Source organism: Podarcis filfolensis, assembly GCF_964270895.1.
Source record: "Podarcis filfolensis genome assembly, chromosome: 8".
Classification (NCBI taxonomy): Eukaryota; Metazoa; Chordata; class Lepidosauria; order Squamata; family Lacertidae; genus Podarcis; species Podarcis filfolensis.
The window spans coordinates 85,723,642-85,742,789 of NC_139611.1; the positions used below are offsets into that span (position 1 = coordinate 85,723,642).

General features: G+C 49.4%; 1 protein-coding gene across 1 annotated transcript in view; it reads right to left on the reverse strand.

Annotated features, from left to right (window-relative positions):
- Positions 1-2,829: 2,829 nt before the first annotated feature.
- NUMBL (NUMB like endocytic adaptor protein) overlaps positions 2,830-19,148 on the reverse strand; it is a 37,063-nt gene continuing 20,744 nt past the window's right edge. Inside the window, exons 4-9 of the mRNA XM_083627565.1 lie at positions 16,413-16,487; positions 16,008-16,148; positions 14,232-14,436; positions 12,208-12,480; positions 9,377-9,547; positions 2,830-5,221 (exon numbers count right to left, since the gene is read on the reverse strand). Coding sequence (XP_083483691.1) covers positions 4,620-5,221; positions 9,377-9,547; positions 12,208-12,480; positions 14,232-14,436; positions 16,008-16,148; positions 16,413-16,487 — 1,467 coding nt within the window. The 3' untranslated portion in view covers positions 2,830-4,619. The remainder of the gene's footprint in view (positions 5,222-9,376; positions 9,548-12,207; positions 12,481-14,231; positions 14,437-16,007; positions 16,149-16,412; positions 16,488-19,148) is intronic.

Sequence of the window (19,148 nt, forward strand, 5' to 3'; positions counted from 1 at the left end):
CGTCGAATTTCCTGCAGCTCAAGCCCACCTGTGTGTCCCAAATGCAAATTTGAGAGCTGCTCAGGGTCCAGCACTCTGTACATGCTCAGAGTCCTTGTCAGCATCCTTCTACTCCTGTTTCAGGGCCAGCTGAGCCTCTCCCTCTGCCTACAGGCCCCTGCTAGGTGGGGAGCCCCACATAATTATGGGGTAGGGGGCTGCGGGGTGCCAAGGTGGGGACTAGGGGCAAGAAGACCCTCGCCCACCAGTGTGTGTGGCAGGGTCATCGTCACCACTGAAGAGGAAACCTAAAAGCCTTGAAGAGAGACGTCCAGGGTTGCCTGGCTCTGCCTATCGGCACTCTGCATATCCTCAGAGGCAAGCTGGCATGGAAAAGGAGTTCTAGACCAGAGGCTTTTTTATTAGGAATTTTAAGTGCGGAGATACCCAAGGAGCAGAAAATACTATTTATTTTATGCAATGACAGCAGCCTGGATATTACTGGCCCAGAGATGGAAAGACGATAAAGTCCCAACCAGAGACGAATGGTTGATGAAGATGATGGACTACGCCGAAATGGCAAAAATGATCGGGAAAATCAGAAAGCACGAAGAGAACTCCTTTAAGAAGGAACGGGGGAAATTTACAATGTATTAAAGAGAACACTGTAAACAACTAAAAACTTTGGCAGGATTTGAGTGACGCTTGTAATGTACTAAAAATTAAGGTAAAATGGATTGTTTAAGAAAAATAGAGAAAATAAATGAAGCAGTTGAAAAAAGATGGATAATGGTAACCATGGAGGAGAGTCAAAGGATTCAGAAATTCCTAAATGATGATGTTGATGTTTAAATCTAAAAATTGCAATGTAAAACTCAATAAATAAAAAGGGAAAAGGAGTTCTAGAGCTAGCTTTCCGTCCCCCTAGTGGGTAGACAACCTAAGGCCCGGGGGCTGGATCCGGCCCAATCGCCTTCTAAACCCGGCCCACGAATGGTCCAGGAATCCGCATGTTTTTACATGAGCAGAATGTGTCCTTTTATTTAAAATGCATCTCTGGGTTATTTGTGGGGCAAAGGAATTCGTTTCCCCCCCAAAAAAATAGTCCGGCCCCCCACAAGGTCTGAGGGACAGTGGACCGGCCCCCTGCTGAAAAAGTTTGCTGACCTCTGGAGCCCCAGATGCTTATGAAGGTTGAGGCCACTTTAACTCATTTTAGTATTTTTGCTTTTGTATGTTCTGAATTTTCAAAAATTGATTTTAATATTTTATCTTTTTGCAAACCGCTTTGAGGTTTTCCCTTACAACCAAGCAGTATAAACGTTTTGTAAAATAAACCAATAAGCGACCTTCTTCCTTCCAAGGAACTTTGTGCTTAAGAACCTAAGAAGTGTCTGCAGGATCAGGCCAGCATCCTCTTCTCCCAGTGTCCAGCCCGATGTCCACTATTGGAAACCCGAGGGGAGGGTGAGAGCAGGAAAACATTTGGCCTTCCTGACGCCCCCTTCAACTGGGATTCAGAAGCATGGCTGCCCCCAGACATCCTGGCCAGTAGCCACCCCAAGCCCTCCATGAATTTGCCCAATCCTCTTTCAAAGCCATCCTAGTTATTGGGACTCTTGTGGGAGGGAGTTCCACCGTTTAACTATCGGCTTCGTGAATGACTTTCTTCCTTCTTTCCCGAATCTTCCAGCCTTCAGTTCCATTGCTTGCTCAGGAGTACAGATGCTTTGAGAGAGAGAGGGAAAAACCTTTTCTCTACTTTTCCCATTCCAGGCATAATTTTATATACTTCTGCCCCGTCGCCTCACTCGCCTTATCTCCAAAAAGTCCCAAACGCTGCAACCTTTCCTCCCGGGGAGTCGTGCCAGAACATTTGCCGTTTTCTGAACTTTTCCCAACTCCTGCAAGAACCTTTTTTTTTGGCAGAGAAGTGGCCAGAAACGTACACAGGATCCCAAACGCAGGAGATGAGAAACTCATCTGCCCCTTCCGTCGTGGCTTTTAAAAGGCTCTCGTGATTTTTTGTGGGAACTGTTGTGACTCATTACCCATTTCATGCTGCAGAATAAAAACGAAAAGCAGGCAGAGGTGTGTTTGTGCAACTGTGTGTGTGTCCAGCTGCTCTCCTCCTCCAAAATGCCCGGAAGCTTTTTGAAAAGCAAAAAATTACAAGCTCACCTAGGAGTTCCTTATTTTGGAAATGGAAAAAAACAGCATTAATACTACAAAACGCCCAGCCAGCCCCCTCCCCGCAAAGTTCCTTCTGCTGCTCGGGGAACAACGACGACAAAAAACAACAACAAACCCCTCCACATAAATATTGTTGTTGTTTAGTCATTTAGTCGTGTCCGCCTCTTTGTGACCCCCTGGACCAGAGCACGCCAGGCACTCCTGTCTTCCACTGCCTCCCGCAGTTTGGTCAAACTCATGCTGGTAGCTTCCAGAACACTGTCCCACCATCTCATCCTCTGCCGTCCCCTTCTCCTTGTGCCCTCCGTGTTTCCCAACATCAGGGTCTTTTCCAGGGAGTCTTCTCTTCTCGTGAGGTGGCCAAAGTATTGGAGCCTCAGCTTCACGATCTGTCCTTCCAGTGAGCACTCAGGGCTGATTTCCTTCAGAATGGATGCGTTTGATCTTCTTGCAGTCCATGGGACTCTCAAGAGTCTCCTCCAGCACCAGAATTCAAAAGCATCAATTCTTCGGCGATCAGCCTTCTTGATGGTCCAGCTCTCGCTTCCATACATCACTACTGGGAAAACCATAGCTTTTACTATGCGGACCTTTGCTGGCAAGGTGATGTCTCTGCTTTTCTTTTATGCCACATAAACATACAAGGCTCAGAATTGGGCTATTATATTACTGGCTTTATTTTGTCATTTATTATATAATACAAATATGTGGAATTCTTAGATACAAAACATTTGGAAATAAGATAGAAAATAGAAAGCGGGGGGGGGGGGAGGGGAAGGGATTTTCTGTGTCCAGGCAGTTTGGGGGGGCAGGAGAACCAGAGCCCCCTTCCACCCCCAGCCCTACCCCCCTGTATGTGACCCAGGTGCTCTCTAGGTGGGAGGGGGCAGAGGAAGGAATGGCTACTCAGTTGGGGGGGGCATCAAGCGTGATGTGTGGCCCCCCCCGGTGCAAATGGTACCAGGCTCATCAGCTCCATCGCAGCCTTGGGAGGGGGGTTGCCACAGACCCCCAAACAGCAGAAGTGTGGCTGGATTCTTCTTAAACTGAACCTGCAGTCCAACATCTGGTTTTCCTGGGGGGGCGGGTTAGTCCAGCTCCATTGTACTCCCCCCCCCATGTCCGGCACTCCCTGCAGCTGCAGAACCAAAATCCCCCCTCCCTCTCCTAACATTCACACTTTTTCTGCAGCACAACCACTGGGTGTGTGTGTTGTTTTTTGTGGTTTTTTTGCTGCAACCACATTTTAAAATTGTTCAGTTCCATTACTGGAATTTGACTTTGAGGCACGGTTAAAAACAAAATAAAAAATGAACACAGTTCCCTTGCTGAATTCAATATAATTTTACATCCTAGGGGCTTTTTTCCTTCCCCCGTTCCAAAAATAAAAATAAAAATACAGCAGAGATCAAATTATTAAGGGGGGCGGGGGCGGAAGGAAGGTAGGAAACCCACAAGCCCACCCCACCAATTTTATCCACGCCATTGTCGATCGGGCAGATTTTTCTAAAACCAGCAGCTTCGATGTGGGGTGTCCGTCGCCTCTCCCCACAGATTCCCTGTAATCCAAGTGCCATTCGTAGCTGGGAATGTTATTTAAAAACACCGGAAGTTTCCACCAGACGAAAGTGAGTTAAAACCGTTTGCTTGGGCACGATCCGCTCTGAACATTGTGCCAGGTGAGATCGCCGCCCCCCCCCAACAATGCACAGAAGCCTACTAAGCAGTAAGGGTTCCCCTTCCCCACTCCAGCCACTGGAGGGCCTTAAGGGGTCTTGACTCCCACCTGAGCACCGCCCAATATGGGTCATGACTCTGCCACTTGCACGGTGTCTCAGGCTTCTGCTTCAGGGCATTTGCTACCACCGGGCTGCGTGGAGAGAGGTTTCATGTGATCAGGGAGCTGGGGAACTCCCCGCTGCAGGGATTTGAGCCCTCCAAAGAATGACTCTGTCGCTTGAAAGGTGCTGCCTGAGGAATGGGTTATGTAGGGGGGCTCTGCAGAAGGCAGCCGGGTCGGGAGAAGCCAGGGAAGAGAGTCTTTGGGCTGCTCAACCAAACGAAGGGAAGAAAAGGAAGCACAAAACGAGGCAGCGCCAGGCCAGCTGGATTCACCGTCGCCCCAAATGCCCAGGGGCAGAAACTCTGGACGTTATGGCAAGAGAAGGGGCCCCCCTGCACCCGCACCTCGGCCCCCTCTTTCGTTTCCTCTGGGGAGGAAGAGTGAAATAAACTGAGCCCCCCAACCAGACAAGGAGGGACACCCCACCAGAAACAACAAAAAGCTCCCCAAACCCCCGGGCCGTTGGCGGATGCCAGCCCCCGGGGCTGATGGGAAATGGAGTCCGAGAACGTTGACAACCTGCAGGCGGGACTCTGTGGCGGGGAGGGGGCCGGAAAGGAGAGCAGGGCGGCCCCCGGCAGTCCAAGTTGCGGAAACGTGGCGGTCACAGCTCGATCTCGAAGGTTTTCTGCTGGTCGCCCGAGAAGGGGTTCGGGGTGGCGGAAGGAGCCCGGGACTCCAGCGCCGCCCACTGTGCTTCAAAGGGGTCTGTGGGGGGGTCCTGGCGGGGGGCGGGGGGCGGTGGCAGGCTCTGCTCGGGGGGCCAGGAGCCGCCGTTGGGCCTGGGCCGGGCCGGGCCCAGCAGGTTCTGCGGGAAGGGGCTGGCCTTGGCCCCCAAGTTTGCGGCGGGCGCCTGCGTGGCAGAGCAGAAGGCGTTGGCCACCATCTGGGAGGGGGTGATGCCCACCACGGGCAAGCTGGGCGCGGCAGCGGCAGCAGCGTAGGGCATCCCCGGGGGGTATTGCATGCCCATAGGGAGGAAAGCCGGCGGCATTTGAGGAGGGGGCGGCACAAACATGCCCAGGGGCGGGGGGCCCACGTCGTAGCTCAGGGGGAAGGCGGGCAGCGCCATGGGCACCTGCTGCTGCTGCTGTTGTTGGGCCTTCGCGGCCTTGGCCACTTCCTGTAGCCAGCGCTCAGCTTCTGAGGGCGTCCGCTTGTGGCCCGGCTGGAACGGGGGGGTGACAGGGGCTCCGGCAGAGGGACCTGCAGAGGGCAAGAGGGAGAAGAGAAAAGCAGCTCAGTCGAGGAGGACGGGAGAGGAGGAGTCGTAGGGCTGGGTGGGTGCCTAGGGGTCATCTAGTCCAACCCCCTGCCAGGCAAGAATCTCCAGATGTGCTGGTTTTGACCTTTAAAGCCCTTCATGGCCTAGGACCCTCGTACCTACGGGACCGCCTCTCCCAGTATGCCCCACGGAGGACCTTAAGGCCAGGCGGAACAACTCTGTCTTGCAGGCCCTGCGGAAAGAAATCAGATCCTGCAGGGCCCTGGTCTCATGAGGCAGAGCGTTCCACCAGGCCGGAGCCAGTGTTGAGAAGGCCCTGGCTCTGGTTGCAGCTAATCTGACTTCTTTAGGGCCCAGGACCTCTAGGGTGTTGCTGTTTATGGACCTTGAGGCTCTCCGTGGGGCATACCAGGAGAGGCAGTCCCCTAGGTACGAGGGTCCTAGGCCGTGAAGGGCTTTAAAGGTCAAGACCAGCACCTTGAACCTGACCCTGTACTCCACCAGGAGCCAATGCAGCTGGGAAAGCACTGGGTGAAATATGCTCTCATGGCAGAGACCCCGTGAGGAGCCTCGCTGCAGCATTCTGCACCCGCTGGAGTTTCTGGGACAGCTTCTTTTTTTTTAAAAAAAAATATTTATTAAAAGTTTAAAGATTACAGAAAGAAGAAAAAAGGAGAAAAATTAAACAAAACAAATCAATACATTACAATACATAAAAAAACAAAAAACAATACATCAAAACAAAAACAAAAGCAAAAACAATTAAAAACACATCCAATATTTCCATATCTTTGTCTTTCATTTACTTGTTTCATCGACCTCCTCACACCTCCCTTTTTTGTATTCTAGTTATTAATTATTTCAGCAAATCCTTTCCATCTTTCTCTGTTTTCTGTCATATAATTATCTTAATTTATTTTAACCTTATCTTACCATTAATACCATAAAAACTTATTTGTACTTAACTTCTTATAACATTTCTACTAAAGCCATGTAATTTCATTCCAACATTTTTCTAACACTCATTAATTTTACAATATTTCTATAAATAAATTTTAAACTTTTTTCCAATCTTCTTCCACCGTCTCTTCTCCCTGGTCTCGGATTCTGCCAGTCCCTTCTATCAATTCCATATGGTCCATCAACCTGGTGATCTTCTGTCCGAGGCTCTTAACTCTTTTCCATGTCCCTTCTGCAGACCTTCTTCATATTTATACATACACTTTACTTTATCTTCTGCTGATCTTGTTTTTAATTTCCTTCCTTTGGCGCTGAGGAGTAGATCTCGGGGAAGCTCCGACCTAACAATGTCTTTATTCCTTCTCGACAGGTCAGCCCATTCTCCGTAGTCAAAACTAAAGTCCAAAAGATATTTCAGGACGTGTTTCAAAATCCCTCCAAAACTGAAGGCCCCCACAACTCCAATCTCCTCCTGACCCAAATGCAGGTCCCAAAAGCCAGAACATCCCTGCATAAGGGGATCTGTCCAACTTTCCTTCTCCAATCCAAGCGGGGCTCCAATCCTCAAAATCTGACTTTCTCTAAATTCAGTCATAGAAGGCAACAACTTATATTCATCAAATTGCCTCTGTAAGGCTGGGGCTCTCTCTACTTGTATTACTTGAGGTTCAACAACAACTTTCTCCCTCGCCTTCTCCACAACTTGCCATGTCAAAGTAGATTCCTGAATCGATTCCTGAGTAGTTTCTGTATAGATGTTCACTTTTTGTCCCAAATCAGTCACTTTTTGTCCCAGATTATCAATTTTAATAGTCATCACATCCGTCTTCTTATGAAGCTGTTCCAATGAAGCACTTATCTTGCAAAATGCAATCACTAAGGCTTCTTCTGTCGACATTCTTACCAGTCCAAGGTCAATTCCTGATTCTCACGGTCTTTTATCTCTGCAGCTGGAAAATTCCCCAGCTCCACTCCTGTAACAGTTTCAAAGGCTCCCTCTAGAGGAAACAATTTCTATTTGTATCAGTCCTTTTAAACGCAGATCCAGCAACAAAATTAGTTTCAATTTTCAGTTACTTTTGCTCCTTTTTAAGCGCAGAAGGAAACAATGGAAACAATATATTTCTCTTGTTTAACTATCTGTCAACATACGTTTTATTCACAGTCAATGAACTTTCCCAAAACGTCAATCTTACTGGCAGCCCATTTCCAGGTTCAAAACAGTGGTAATTTATCTTTCTTCACTCTCTCTCCTGCAGGCTTAGGCGATCTAAAATTTCCCCCCTCTTCTCCTGCTTCCAAGGGGGGGGTTAACGATTTTAGCCGATGGAGGTTTAATTCTTTACAAAAGACTTTCCGAGACTTTAGCTTGCAGCCTCTTTGCTTCAGTCTATTTACAAAAGGGGGAGGCGGACTTCCTGTTTAAAACCTCCCCGTTTCGGTGCCAAATTAATACGTTTAAAAATCCAATTTTCCGTTCTACTCACGGGTAGTTGTTTCAAGATCAAATTGTCCACAGGAAAAAGTCAGTGCTCTCCGGCAACAGCAATGCGGCTTCACTCCGTAAAAAAAGCAGTCGATTCAAAGCACCGCGCCACTCACCCCACGTCGCTCCGGATCCCCGAAACCGGGTTTCCCCGCGAGTAGGGGAGGCGCAAAAGGTGCCAGCCGAATCCCACATTCACAGGCTTCTCCCGCCTGTGATTTTTATGGGTCCCCGCCTTCGCCGTGGTGGCCAGACCCTAATTTCCATGCAGCGAATTCCTCCCAATCAGAGGAATTCCGCCATTGTCCAGAGGCGCCAACCCGGAAGTTCCAGGACAGCTTCAAGGGTAGCCCCGCGTAGAGTGAATGACAGTAGTCAAACTGTATGGGTCTGGGCCAGGCATAGGCAAACTCCGGCCCTCCAGATGTTTGGGACTACATTTCCCATCATCCCTGGCCACGCCGTTAGCTAGGGATGATGGGAATTGTAGTCCCAAACATCTGGAGGGACAGAGTTTGCCTATTGCTGGGTCTGGGCAATGTTACATCTCAAAAGGAGTCAGTTTTTATGCATCCGTGCTGCAAACTATTAATATCTGCAATATTTCTTGCAACTTGAAGCTAGAGGATAGCATCCTTCTCTTCGCCAAAGTGGGAGAAAACAAGTTTGTTCCCTCTTCTGTTTGACAGCCCTTGAGATATTTGAAGATGGCTTTCATATCTTCTCTTTTCCAGGCTAAAGATACTCAGCTCCTTCAACCGTTCCTCATCAGGCTTAGTTTCTAGGCCCTTGATCGTCTTGGTTACTCCCCTCTGCACACCTTCCAGCTTCTCAATATCCTTAAATTGTGGTGCCCAGAAATGGACACAGTATTCCAGATGCGGTCTGACCAAGGCAGAAGAGAGCACGACTATGACTTCCCTTGATCAGGACACTTGACTTCTGCGGATGCAGCCTGGAATAGCATTCACCTTTTTTGCAGCTGCATCTCACGGTTGGCTTGTGGTCTGTATTAAAACCCTGTGCTGCTAGTCAAGCCAGGTTTTGCACCTCCCAGTCTGGTTTTGCAGCTCCCAGTCGTTTTACCAGGACACTGAGATCCAGCGCCGAGGGCCTTCTGGCGGTTCCCTCACTGCGAGAAGCCAAGTTACAGGGAACCAGGCAGAGGGCCTTCTCGGTGGTGGCACCCGCCCTGTGGAACGCCCTCCCACCAGATGTCAAAGAGAACAAGAAGTACCAGACTTTTAGAAGACATCTGAAGGCAGCCCCGTTTAGGGAAGCTTTTAATGTTTGATGTATTACGGTACAGTGGTACCTCGGGATGCGAACGGGATCCGTTCCGGAGCCCCGTTCGCATCCCGAACGGAACGCAAGATGCGTCGGCGCGTGTCGCATTTCGCTGTTACTGCGCATGCGCGTGACGTCATTTTGAGCGTCTGCACATGCAGCAAAAGCCAGAAGTAACGCGCTCTGTTACTTCCGGGTTGCCACGGAGCGCAACTCGAACGCGCTCAACCCGAAGCACATTCAACTCGAGGTATGTCTGTATTTTAATATTTTGTTGGAAGCCGCCCAGAGTGGCTGGGGAAGCCCAGCCAGATGGGCGGGGTATAACTAATAAATTTTATTATTATTATCATCATCATCTGTGGGGCATAGGCCTTTCTGGGGAGGGGCGGTGGCAACATACCTGTGCTACCCCCTTCCATGGGCATTGCGGCTGCCGTGGGTCCAGGGGTGCCGTTAAGTGGGGTGCCATTGGGGGCCTCCCCGGCCGGCTGGGTGAGCGAGGAGTCAATCTGGCTGCAGAGGGCAGTGATGCTGTCGGAGTCGCCGTTGGGTGTCGAGTCGAGCTCAGTGACTGGCGGGAGAGAGGGGAGGAAGGATTTCAGAAAAGCCTGCCCCCCCCCAAAGCAGCTTGCGCCCCACATTTCCCAACTAGCATCCCCAAAACAATACACACAACCCCCAGACCTCAGTCTCCCCACAAGCCTTACCTAGGTGTTTGAAGCATGTTTTAAGTCTTAACTTTTTGCATGTTTTTAATTACGGCTGTCAGGGGGAAAAAATCAAATTGAGAATTGTATTGCTTTTTCTAAACCGTGCTGAGGTTGTTTTTCTACCATTAACGGTGCATATATTTTGTGAGAGAAAAAAAGCAAATTCATACCCGCTTTTTATTTTGCCAAGACAGCCTACAGGATAGAAAGATAGAAAAAGCTAAAAACATAGATCACCATTAAAAAGTAATTGAAAACTAACAGAATTAAAACAATATAAATTTTAATTATCTGTTAAAAATGCAGATTATGAGAGCGATAAAAACATCTCAGCGCCCTTTCCTTAAAAAAACAGGCAGTTCCTAAATCCCTGTCGGAATAAAAAGGACTTCACCTGCCAGCAGAAAGATAGCAAGAATAAATGAGAAATGCTGCTAAGTATTATTATTAATATTTTTTTTGCTGTTGCATTAATTAATGGAGATGTATTGTCAAAATATGGGATGCTGGTGGCACTGTGGTCTAAACCACTGAGCCTAGGGCTTGCCGATCAGAAGATTGGCGGTTCGAATCCCCGCGACGGGGTGAGCTCCCGTTGCTCGGTCCCTGCTCCTGCCAACCTAGCAGTTCAAAAGCACGTCAAAGTGCAAGTAGATAAATAGGTACCACTCCGGCGGGAAGGTAAATGGCGTTTTCCATGCGCTGCTCTGGTTCGCCAGAAGCGGCTTAGTCATGCTGGCCACATGACACGGAAGCTGTACGCCAGCTCCCTCTGCCTATAGAGCGAGATGAGCGCCGCAATCCCAGAGTCGGCCACAACTGGACCTAATGGTCAGGGGTCCCTTTACCTTTACCTATTGTCAAAAGAATTGGTCTTATGCATGGTAGGCAAACTAAGGCCCAGGGGCCAGATACGGCCCAATCGCCTTCTCAGTCTGGCCCGGGGACGGTCTGGGAATCAGCATGTTTTTACATAAGTAGAATGTGTCCTTTTATTTAAAACGCATCTCTGGGTTATTTGAGGGGCATAGGAATTCGTTCATTATTTTTTTTTTCAAAATATAGTCCAGGCCCCCACAAGGTCTGAGGGACAGTGGACCGGCACCCTGCTGAAAAAGTTTGCTGACCCCTGGTCTTATGTGTGACACAGGCAGCTCAGATAGTCATTGCAGCTCTATGGAAAACGCTGGACATTTAGGGCCACTTGCTCTGGAACAGAGAAAATTACGCATTCTTTGAGATTTTGACAGGCACTAGAACCTCCAGGTTCTTTTTATATTATTTGCATTTCCCTTATTATACACATACAAGGGAAGCACCATTTCCAAGGCAATCCTTCTCAAAAGCCTGGCAAATTGGGAACTAGACTGAATGACCCCATAGCACTGATATTCTTCATCGGAAGACATTTATTCTTGCTTTTGTCTTTCACGAACTAGACTATTATTTTAACCTCTGAGCATCCGTACTCAGTTTACGTGCCTATTTTATAGTTTGGTTTTCCCCCATCTTTTAATTTTATCTCTCTTTTTTATACAAAAAATAAATAAATTATGTTTATCTGTCGTGAATCTTGCAAGTAATCTACCCCGAATCACAAAGGGGTACGGCTAAGTTTCACCTGTCGTTATAACGGTTCCCTCTTGCTTTATATACGGTGTGAAATGAAACAGAAAAGATTTCCAAGAATGAAACAAAAAAACCTAAATGGCCTCGGCCCTGGATATACCTGAAGGAGTGTCTCCACCCCCATCGTTCTACCCTGACACTGAGGTCCAGAGCCGAGGGCCTTCTGGTGGTTTCCTCCCTGCGAGAAGCAAAGCTACAGGGAACCAGGCAGAGGGCCTTCTCGGTAGTGGCACCCGCCCTGTGGAATGCCCTCCCATCAGATGTCAAAGAGAAGAACAACTACCAGACTTTTAGAAGATATCTGAAGGCAGCCCTGTTCAGGGAAGTTTTTAATGTGTGACATTTTAATGTATTTTTAATCTTTGTTGGAAGCCGCCCAGAGTGGCTGGGGAAATCGAGCCAGATGGATGGGGTACAAATAATACATTTATTATTATTATTATTATTATTATTATTATTATTATTATTACAGTGGTACCTCGGGTTACATACGCTTCAGGTTACAAACTCCGCTAACCCAGAAATAGTACCTCGGGTTAAGAACTTTGCTTCAGGATGAGAACAGAAATCGTGCGGCGGCAGCAGTAGGCCCCATGAGCTAAAGTGGTGCTTCAGGTTAAGAACAGTTTCAGAACGAATTAAGTACATAACCCGAGGTACCACTGTATTATTAATTATTATTATGATTATGATTATAAGAACAAGTGTTTTATACCCGCCCCGGCATGGTTTATCCCACCAGCGTAATCAGAAGGTAGACTGCCATGGCATGTGGAAGCTCCATTTAGGAAGCACATTTGAAAACCTCTATGGAATGACACCCATGCACCCAAAGGGTCTCTCGAGGCCCCCCTCCACACGTCGCCTCCCTCTGCCCCCCCCCGTTCCTCACCTGCGTCCCCCCTGCGCTGCAAGGTGGAGGGCAGCTCGTTTAGCCGCAAGGAGAGTTGCCTCTTGAATGGAGAGTTCTTCTGGCTGAGGGTGGGGAAGCCCCGGAAGGAGCCCTGGCGCACCAGCTGCTCCAGGGGCGCATGGCGGCGTGGGATGGCATGGGCGCCCCCCACCTCGGCCTTCTCCTCCGGCGACGTGGCCCCCTGCGGAGGGGAGGCGCTGCCTGGCTGGGCGGGAGCTGGGGAGGGGGGCACAGGCACCGTCGCCGCTTCCGCTGAAGGGGGAGAAAGCAAAGATTTAGCGTCGTCCCTGGGGTGGAGGGGACCCGAACCCAGGACCTCGCTCTTCTCTTGCAAAGGAGTCTTGGCACCGCTTTCCCTGGTTGCCACCGCCTTCCCCCGCCCCTCTGAAGTGCCCACATTCTGGGGTCTTGGGGAAGGGGTCGCCTTTATACGACTTATGTATGGAAAGGAGAAAGCAGACAGTTTTTTATTCTCTTCTTTGTAGGGGTGCAAATATCCAGAGTGTGGGGGTCAGGTGGGTTTGCTATGAGGAATTATGAAACATGGAGCAAGCCATTGTGTCCACGATGAAAGCATGGCGCTGACTGGGTTTGATTCGTTGACAATAATTTCTGATAGAATCCCACAAGCCTCTGCACCTCTGCCATTTGCTTTCTCTACGCCTGACAGTCACGTATAAGCATTCTAAATACACAGGCCATTTGCTTCATCAGGCATCCTGGGTCATAAAGATAGAAGGTCGCTTTTATGTAGTTTAATCTTAAGATCTTAAGGACCAGGAAGAGAGTTCACAAGGAGATGGTAAATACTGCCATCCTTCCTCTCCTGTTTACTGCTGTTTATGACCTCCAGGGTTTCCTAAAAGCATTCCTCCTTGATTCCTATTTTATTTACTCTGAGAGATGCGGGTGGCGCTGTGGGTTAAACCACAGAGCCTAGGACTTGCCGATCAGAAGGTCGGCGGTTCGAATCCGCGCGACGGGGTGAGCACCTGCTGCTTGGTCCCTGCTCCTGCCAACCTAGCAGTTCGAAGGCACATCAAAGCGCAAGTAGATAAATAGGTACCGCTCCGGCAGGAAGGTAAACGGCGTTTCCGTACACTGCTATGATTCACCAGAAGCGGCTTAGTCATGCTGGCCACATGACCTGGAAGCTGTACACCAGCTCCCTCGTCCAGTAAAGCGAGATGAGCGCCGCAACCCCAGAGTCGGTCACGACTGGACCTAATGGTCAGGGGTCTATTTACCTTTATTATGCATGCTCAAATTAGCTCTTTGTGGTTTTAACTTTAACTTTGTCCCCACGTTGGGTTTTTTGAAGACATCTGAAGGCAGGCCTGTTTACACAGTGTTCTTATGAACACTGTGTAAAAAGTTCTTTTGTGAATAAAACAACCTGGGTGGAGGGGTGGACAGGATTATTATTATACGCGCTCCTCCCAGAGTCTTGCTGGTCAAGTCTCGTGTGTATTTTATTAATCAGAGTCCAATCCTTCCTTGCTTTGGGAACGCTACATCTCCTAAGACTGGAACTTGTGCTATGAACCTGAAGGTTGGGCAGATAAAAGAGAAGGCTTTTTCGCCCAGAGTTAAACTGCGGAACTCCCTCCCACAGGAATGTCTTTGAAATAGGATTGGACAAAGTCAGGGAGGAGGAGAGGCCTATCGAGGGCTCTGCTCTGCTTCTGCAGTTGAGGCAATAAATGCTTCTGAATGCCAATTGCTGGAAACCAAAGGAGGGGAGAGGGCCTTGGGTTCGAATCCTGCCTGCAAGGTTTCTCATAATGGGCATCTGGTTGGCCACTGCAGGAGCAGGAGGCTGGATTTGATGGGACATGGGCCTGATCCAGCAAGCCAGGCTCTTCCGATGCTCTTATGGAACCTCCAGCTGCAGTGACAGTCTATCTCGGTTCCTCGGTTCTTTGGGGTATTTGAGATGATGCTGGACCAAATGGGCCTGATCCTGGTCGCCTGCTCTTAGCACCCAAAGTCCGGGGTTTTACCTTTCTTCCTGTCCTGCGGGGGCCTTGCTCCCGAGGGTCGGCTGGCTGAGGCAGGGGGTCCCGGCAGGCGGAAGGAGCCCTCGCGGGCGAAGCTGGTGCGGGTGGCGTCGAAGGAGGCCGTGACGCCACACTCCTTCTCCCGCTTCTGCTTGCGCTCCAGACAAGCGGCAAAGGCACATCCCACGGCGTGGCTCAAGCGCTCTCCCTGCGAGGGGGGAGAGGCGGACGAGGCTGTCAGAGCAGCCCAGAGGGAAGGCCAGGGGGCGGGGGGGGGGCGGCCCTTGCACCGGCTGAGGAGGAGGAAGGCAGGCCCCTGCACCCTGCAGCTAAGTACCACACCAAATGCTGGGCGGTGGATAACCTGCGGAACTCCCTGCCACAAGGTGCAGCAGCAGCCACTCACTTAAGACAGCTTTGAGAAAGGGCTAGGCAGATTTATGGGACGTTTGCTGAAGAACAGTTGTCCCCCTTCCTTACAACAATCCTGTGAGGTAGGTTGGGATGAGAGAGATGGCGACTCTCTGCGTCGAAGGCTTTAAACCTGATCCTTTTCACCCAATGACAAGAGGGGTCTCACAGGGGACAGGGGACCCCACAGCATCCGCACAGCTCTAGGGTTGCCCTTGGGGGGCCAGCAGGTACTTTGGGGGTGCCAAGGGGCAGTGAAGTGATTCCTGAGGCTTCACCCGTTGCAGGAGGACATCCAGAACAGCATCTATGGTTCTGATGGTGCCGGTTGGGGGGAGAGTGGCAGCGGTGGTGCAGTGGTTAGAGTGCCAGACTGGGACCTGGGTTCGAATCCCTGCACCCAACCATGAAGCTCAGGGAGTGACCTTGGGGGCCGGTCCCTGCCTCTTGGGCTGACCTACCTCACAGGGTTGTTGTGGGGATTATTAAATGAGGAAAGGAGAGAACCATGTATTATATTATTATTATTATTATTATTATTATTATTATTATTATTATTGCTGCTGCTGCAGGGAGCTGCATTAGAACCCTTGGGGTTCCTTCCAAATCTCCAATTCTATGATTCCAGGATTATTATTGTTATCATTTATTAAGTTTATATTCTGCCCTTCATCCAAGGACCACAACCTAAAAATGCAAAGTGAGAACACAAAATGCATAATGAAGCGAGGACAAAAGCAAACCACACCACGAGCCGCGTGGAGGAAAAGGTGGGGTAACAATGCAATAAAATGAGAAACCATTAAGAGCATAGCTGTCAACTTACAGATTTGAAAATAAGGGACCAGCAGCCAAAATAAGGGATTTTTCCAAGCACAGGTATGTTAAACTTCTGAGCCCCTCCGAGCCAAAGGCAGAAAGCCCAGCCAGCAGCCAAACGAAGCCTCAAGCCGTGGTTCCCACAGTGCAGCAACCCGGCAAAGGGGATGCAGCAAGGAAAACCACCGTCACCTCTCCGCTGGGAAGCGCTGAGCAAAGACAAGTCCCCAGGCGACGCGGCCGATTTGATCGACACAAGGCATGCAAGCTCCACCCCCCAGTCGTTCTGAGACTCCTTATTGGGTGAGCAACACAGCCAAGCAACACAGCTGGAGCCTCCCTCCTCCCTGGCCGGCAGGGAGGGAGGGAGAGGAGCTGCTTCCTTTGAAACCCGGGAAATTTAAGGGACATCATCAATAAGGGACAGCAGCGGGACACGGCACTGGGATAAGGGAGTTTCCCGCCAAATAAGGGACGGTTGACAGCTATGGTTAAGAGCGCCATATGCACGGGTCTGCAAAGTCTGTGTGCCCCCCTGGCGCCACCCACCGAATCCTTCAGTGCCAGGAAGCAATGGCAGATCCAGCGACGCGTGGTTCCGTCCCGGCAGATGTAGGAAAAGGCCTTGTCGAAGTTGCGGTCTGGGGCGCAGAAGGAGACCTTCTCAATTGTCTGGTCCACGATCAGATCCTGGCGGGAGGGGAAAGGGAAAGGGCAGGTGTGACACTGCGGAAGGGAGAGTTTGCATCGTGCGAGCGCAAGCTGCTCTCTGCGCACGCCCAGAGGCTGCTGTTCCCCGAGGCAAAAGCTCCTTCACGTCACCTGTTTGACGCAGGAGCGCAAGGAGCCCTGGGGCCAGCGGAAGGCAGCTCCCGGGAAGCCACAAAGAGCATCACTCGAACCCAGAACCGTCCGTATCCAGAGGAGGCGCTCTGAGCCGCAGCAACTTCGTACCTTGGTCTTGTCGTCCACAACTCTCAAGCCATCCACCGAGACCCAAAGCACGGACTTCACCGATTTGCGGCCGCTCTGTTGGGAGGGGGGCAAAGAGAGGGAGGGCAGGAACGTTAACAGAATTCCACCTTGCCAGCCTTGCTACAGCCCCATAGGTTCTCTGGTTTTCTTTCGGGGTGAAGGGAGGATAGAATGCATTTATTTGCTTCTCCCCTCCTGGTTTCAGAGATGGCACTAGTTGTTGCAACCAGGCCGTTGCGCCCAAGCGGGGGTCACAATCTCCCCCCACCCACAAAGTTGTTCTAGATGACAATTCCCAGCAGCCTCAGGCAGCGGGCAGAAGGTCAGGGCCAAAGGGAGGAGTGGTTGGCAACATCTGGAGGGCACCAGATGTTGGGGAACGGGCAATGCACATCAACATGTCTGTCCTTCTGATCCCAGGGCGGCAAACAGCTCCCTCCCCCCTGGCTGAGCACACATTCAAGGGCAAAACTAGTTTGTGCCTCATAGAATGTGTGAAAAGGCCCTTTGGGTATACATTGGTACCTTGGTTCTCAAATGCCTTGGTTCTCAAACTCTGAAAACCCAGTAAATATTCTGGTTTTCAAACATTTTGCAGAAGCCGAACATCTGATGCAACTGTTGGCTATTGTCTCTGAGGCACCTGCACCAATCAGAAACTGTGCCTCGGTTTCTGGACATTTCAGAAGTCAAATGGACTTCCAGAACTGATGAAGTTTGGGGCTTTTGTTTTTGCTATTTATTTTGTGTTTTTGTTTTTGAAGCTTTTTTGAATTTGTTTTTGTGACTGTGTGGAACCCAGTTCAGTTCCTGATTGATTGATTGATTGATTGTGTGACTGCAGAAATCAGTGCAGGTAAGAAAAAAAATTAATTTTAATTTTTATCATCTACAATACGGTCTTATTTATTTTATAATACAGTACATTGTTTATTGCTTTCATTTTATGGATCAATGGTCTCGTTAGAATGTTAACTTGATGTTTTAGGGGTTGTTTTGAAAAGTCTGGAATGGATTAATCCGTTTTGCATTACTTTCTATGGGAAAGCGCGCCTTGGATTTGGAACGCTTTGGTTTTGGAACGGACTTCCGAAACGGATTAAGTTTGGGAATCAAGGTACCACTGTACAGTGGTACCTCGGGTTAAGTACTTAATTCGTTCCGGAGGTCCGTACTTAACCTGAAACTGTACTTAACCTGAAGCACCACTTTAGCTAATGGGGCCTCCTGCTACTGCCGCGCCGCCGGAGCACGATTTCTGTTCTCATCCTGAAGCAAAGTTCTTAACCTAAAGCACTATTTCTGGGTTAGCGGAGCCTGTAACCTGAAGCGTATGTAACCTGAAGTGTATGTAACCCGGGGTACCACTGTACATTTATGCGGGGAGTGAGAGAGGGAGAGGAAAAGGGCTTGAAACAGAATGGAGGCAATAAAACACAAAGCACTGGGTTTAAAAAGAAGTCGCTTGGCCTGACTCTGCTTAGAAGGCATCTCTCAATTTAAAAATTGCTCAACTTTTAAAAATTAAAATACAGTAAAATGCTTGTTAATAGGACATGGGTGGCGCTGTGGTCTAAACCACAGAGCCGAGGGCTTGCCGATCGGAAGGTTGGCGGTTTGAATCTCTGTGACGGGGTGAGCTCCCGTTGCTGGGTCCCTGCTCCTGCCAACCTAGCAGTTCGAAAGCACACCTGTGCAAGTAGATAAATAGGTACCGCTCCGGCGGGAAGGTAAACGGCGTTTCCGTGCGCTGCTCTGGTTCGCCAGAAGCGGCTTAGTCATGCTGGCCACATGACCTGGAAAAACTGTCTGCGGACAAATGCCGGCTCCCTCGGCCATTAAAGTGAGATGAGCGCCGCAACCCCAGAGTCGTTTGCGACTGGACTTAACTGTCAGGGATCCTTTACCTTTACCTTTTTAAAATGCTTGTTGCTTTGTTGTTACTTTTTAAAAGCTGCAGGGGGCAGTAGAGGCCTTCACTCTCAGGCTGCCTCCATAACCCCCAACCTCTCTCTCCATTCCTCAAGAATACTATGGATTTCGTCCTGTAGGATTTTATCAATTTACTGTGTTTACATCCCTTTTTCTCAAAGGAGCTCAAGGCAGCAAACATGGTCCTTCTCATCCTCATCTAATTCCCACAACCACGCAAGGTAGGTTAGTCTTAGAGGCAAGGACTGGGCTCCCAAGGTGAGCTTCGGAGTGGGGAATTCGAACCCTGGTCTCCCAGGTCCTTGTCCGACACTAACCACTATGCATCGCTGCCTCTACATTTTGGAAGATTTAACTAGCACAAATGGTTAAAGCTCATCTGCTCAACTCTGGTTTCTTCAGCTCTGTATTAATCATTTTGATGAATGGTTTTCTGAATGACTAAGACTGTATTGAAATGCAAAAATCATTTCAATGAATCGGTTGCTGTTTTCTGCATTTATACGTTATTGTGTTTGATGGCACAGTGATTGCAACGTTGGCTGTTTTTTCAATGCTTTTGTGATCATTGGGAGCCACAATGAGCACAACATTTGTTGCTGGAAAGGTAGGATAGAAATATAAAATCAAAGCAAAATTCAAGCTTCTAATTAATGAGGGCATAGAAGTCTCCCCATCCCTGCCCAACTCTCCATCCAAAATGACAAGGAGGGCAAACTCTGCTTTCTAGTTAAAGGTAAAGGTAAAGGACCCCTGACCATTAGGTCCAGTCGTGGCCGACTC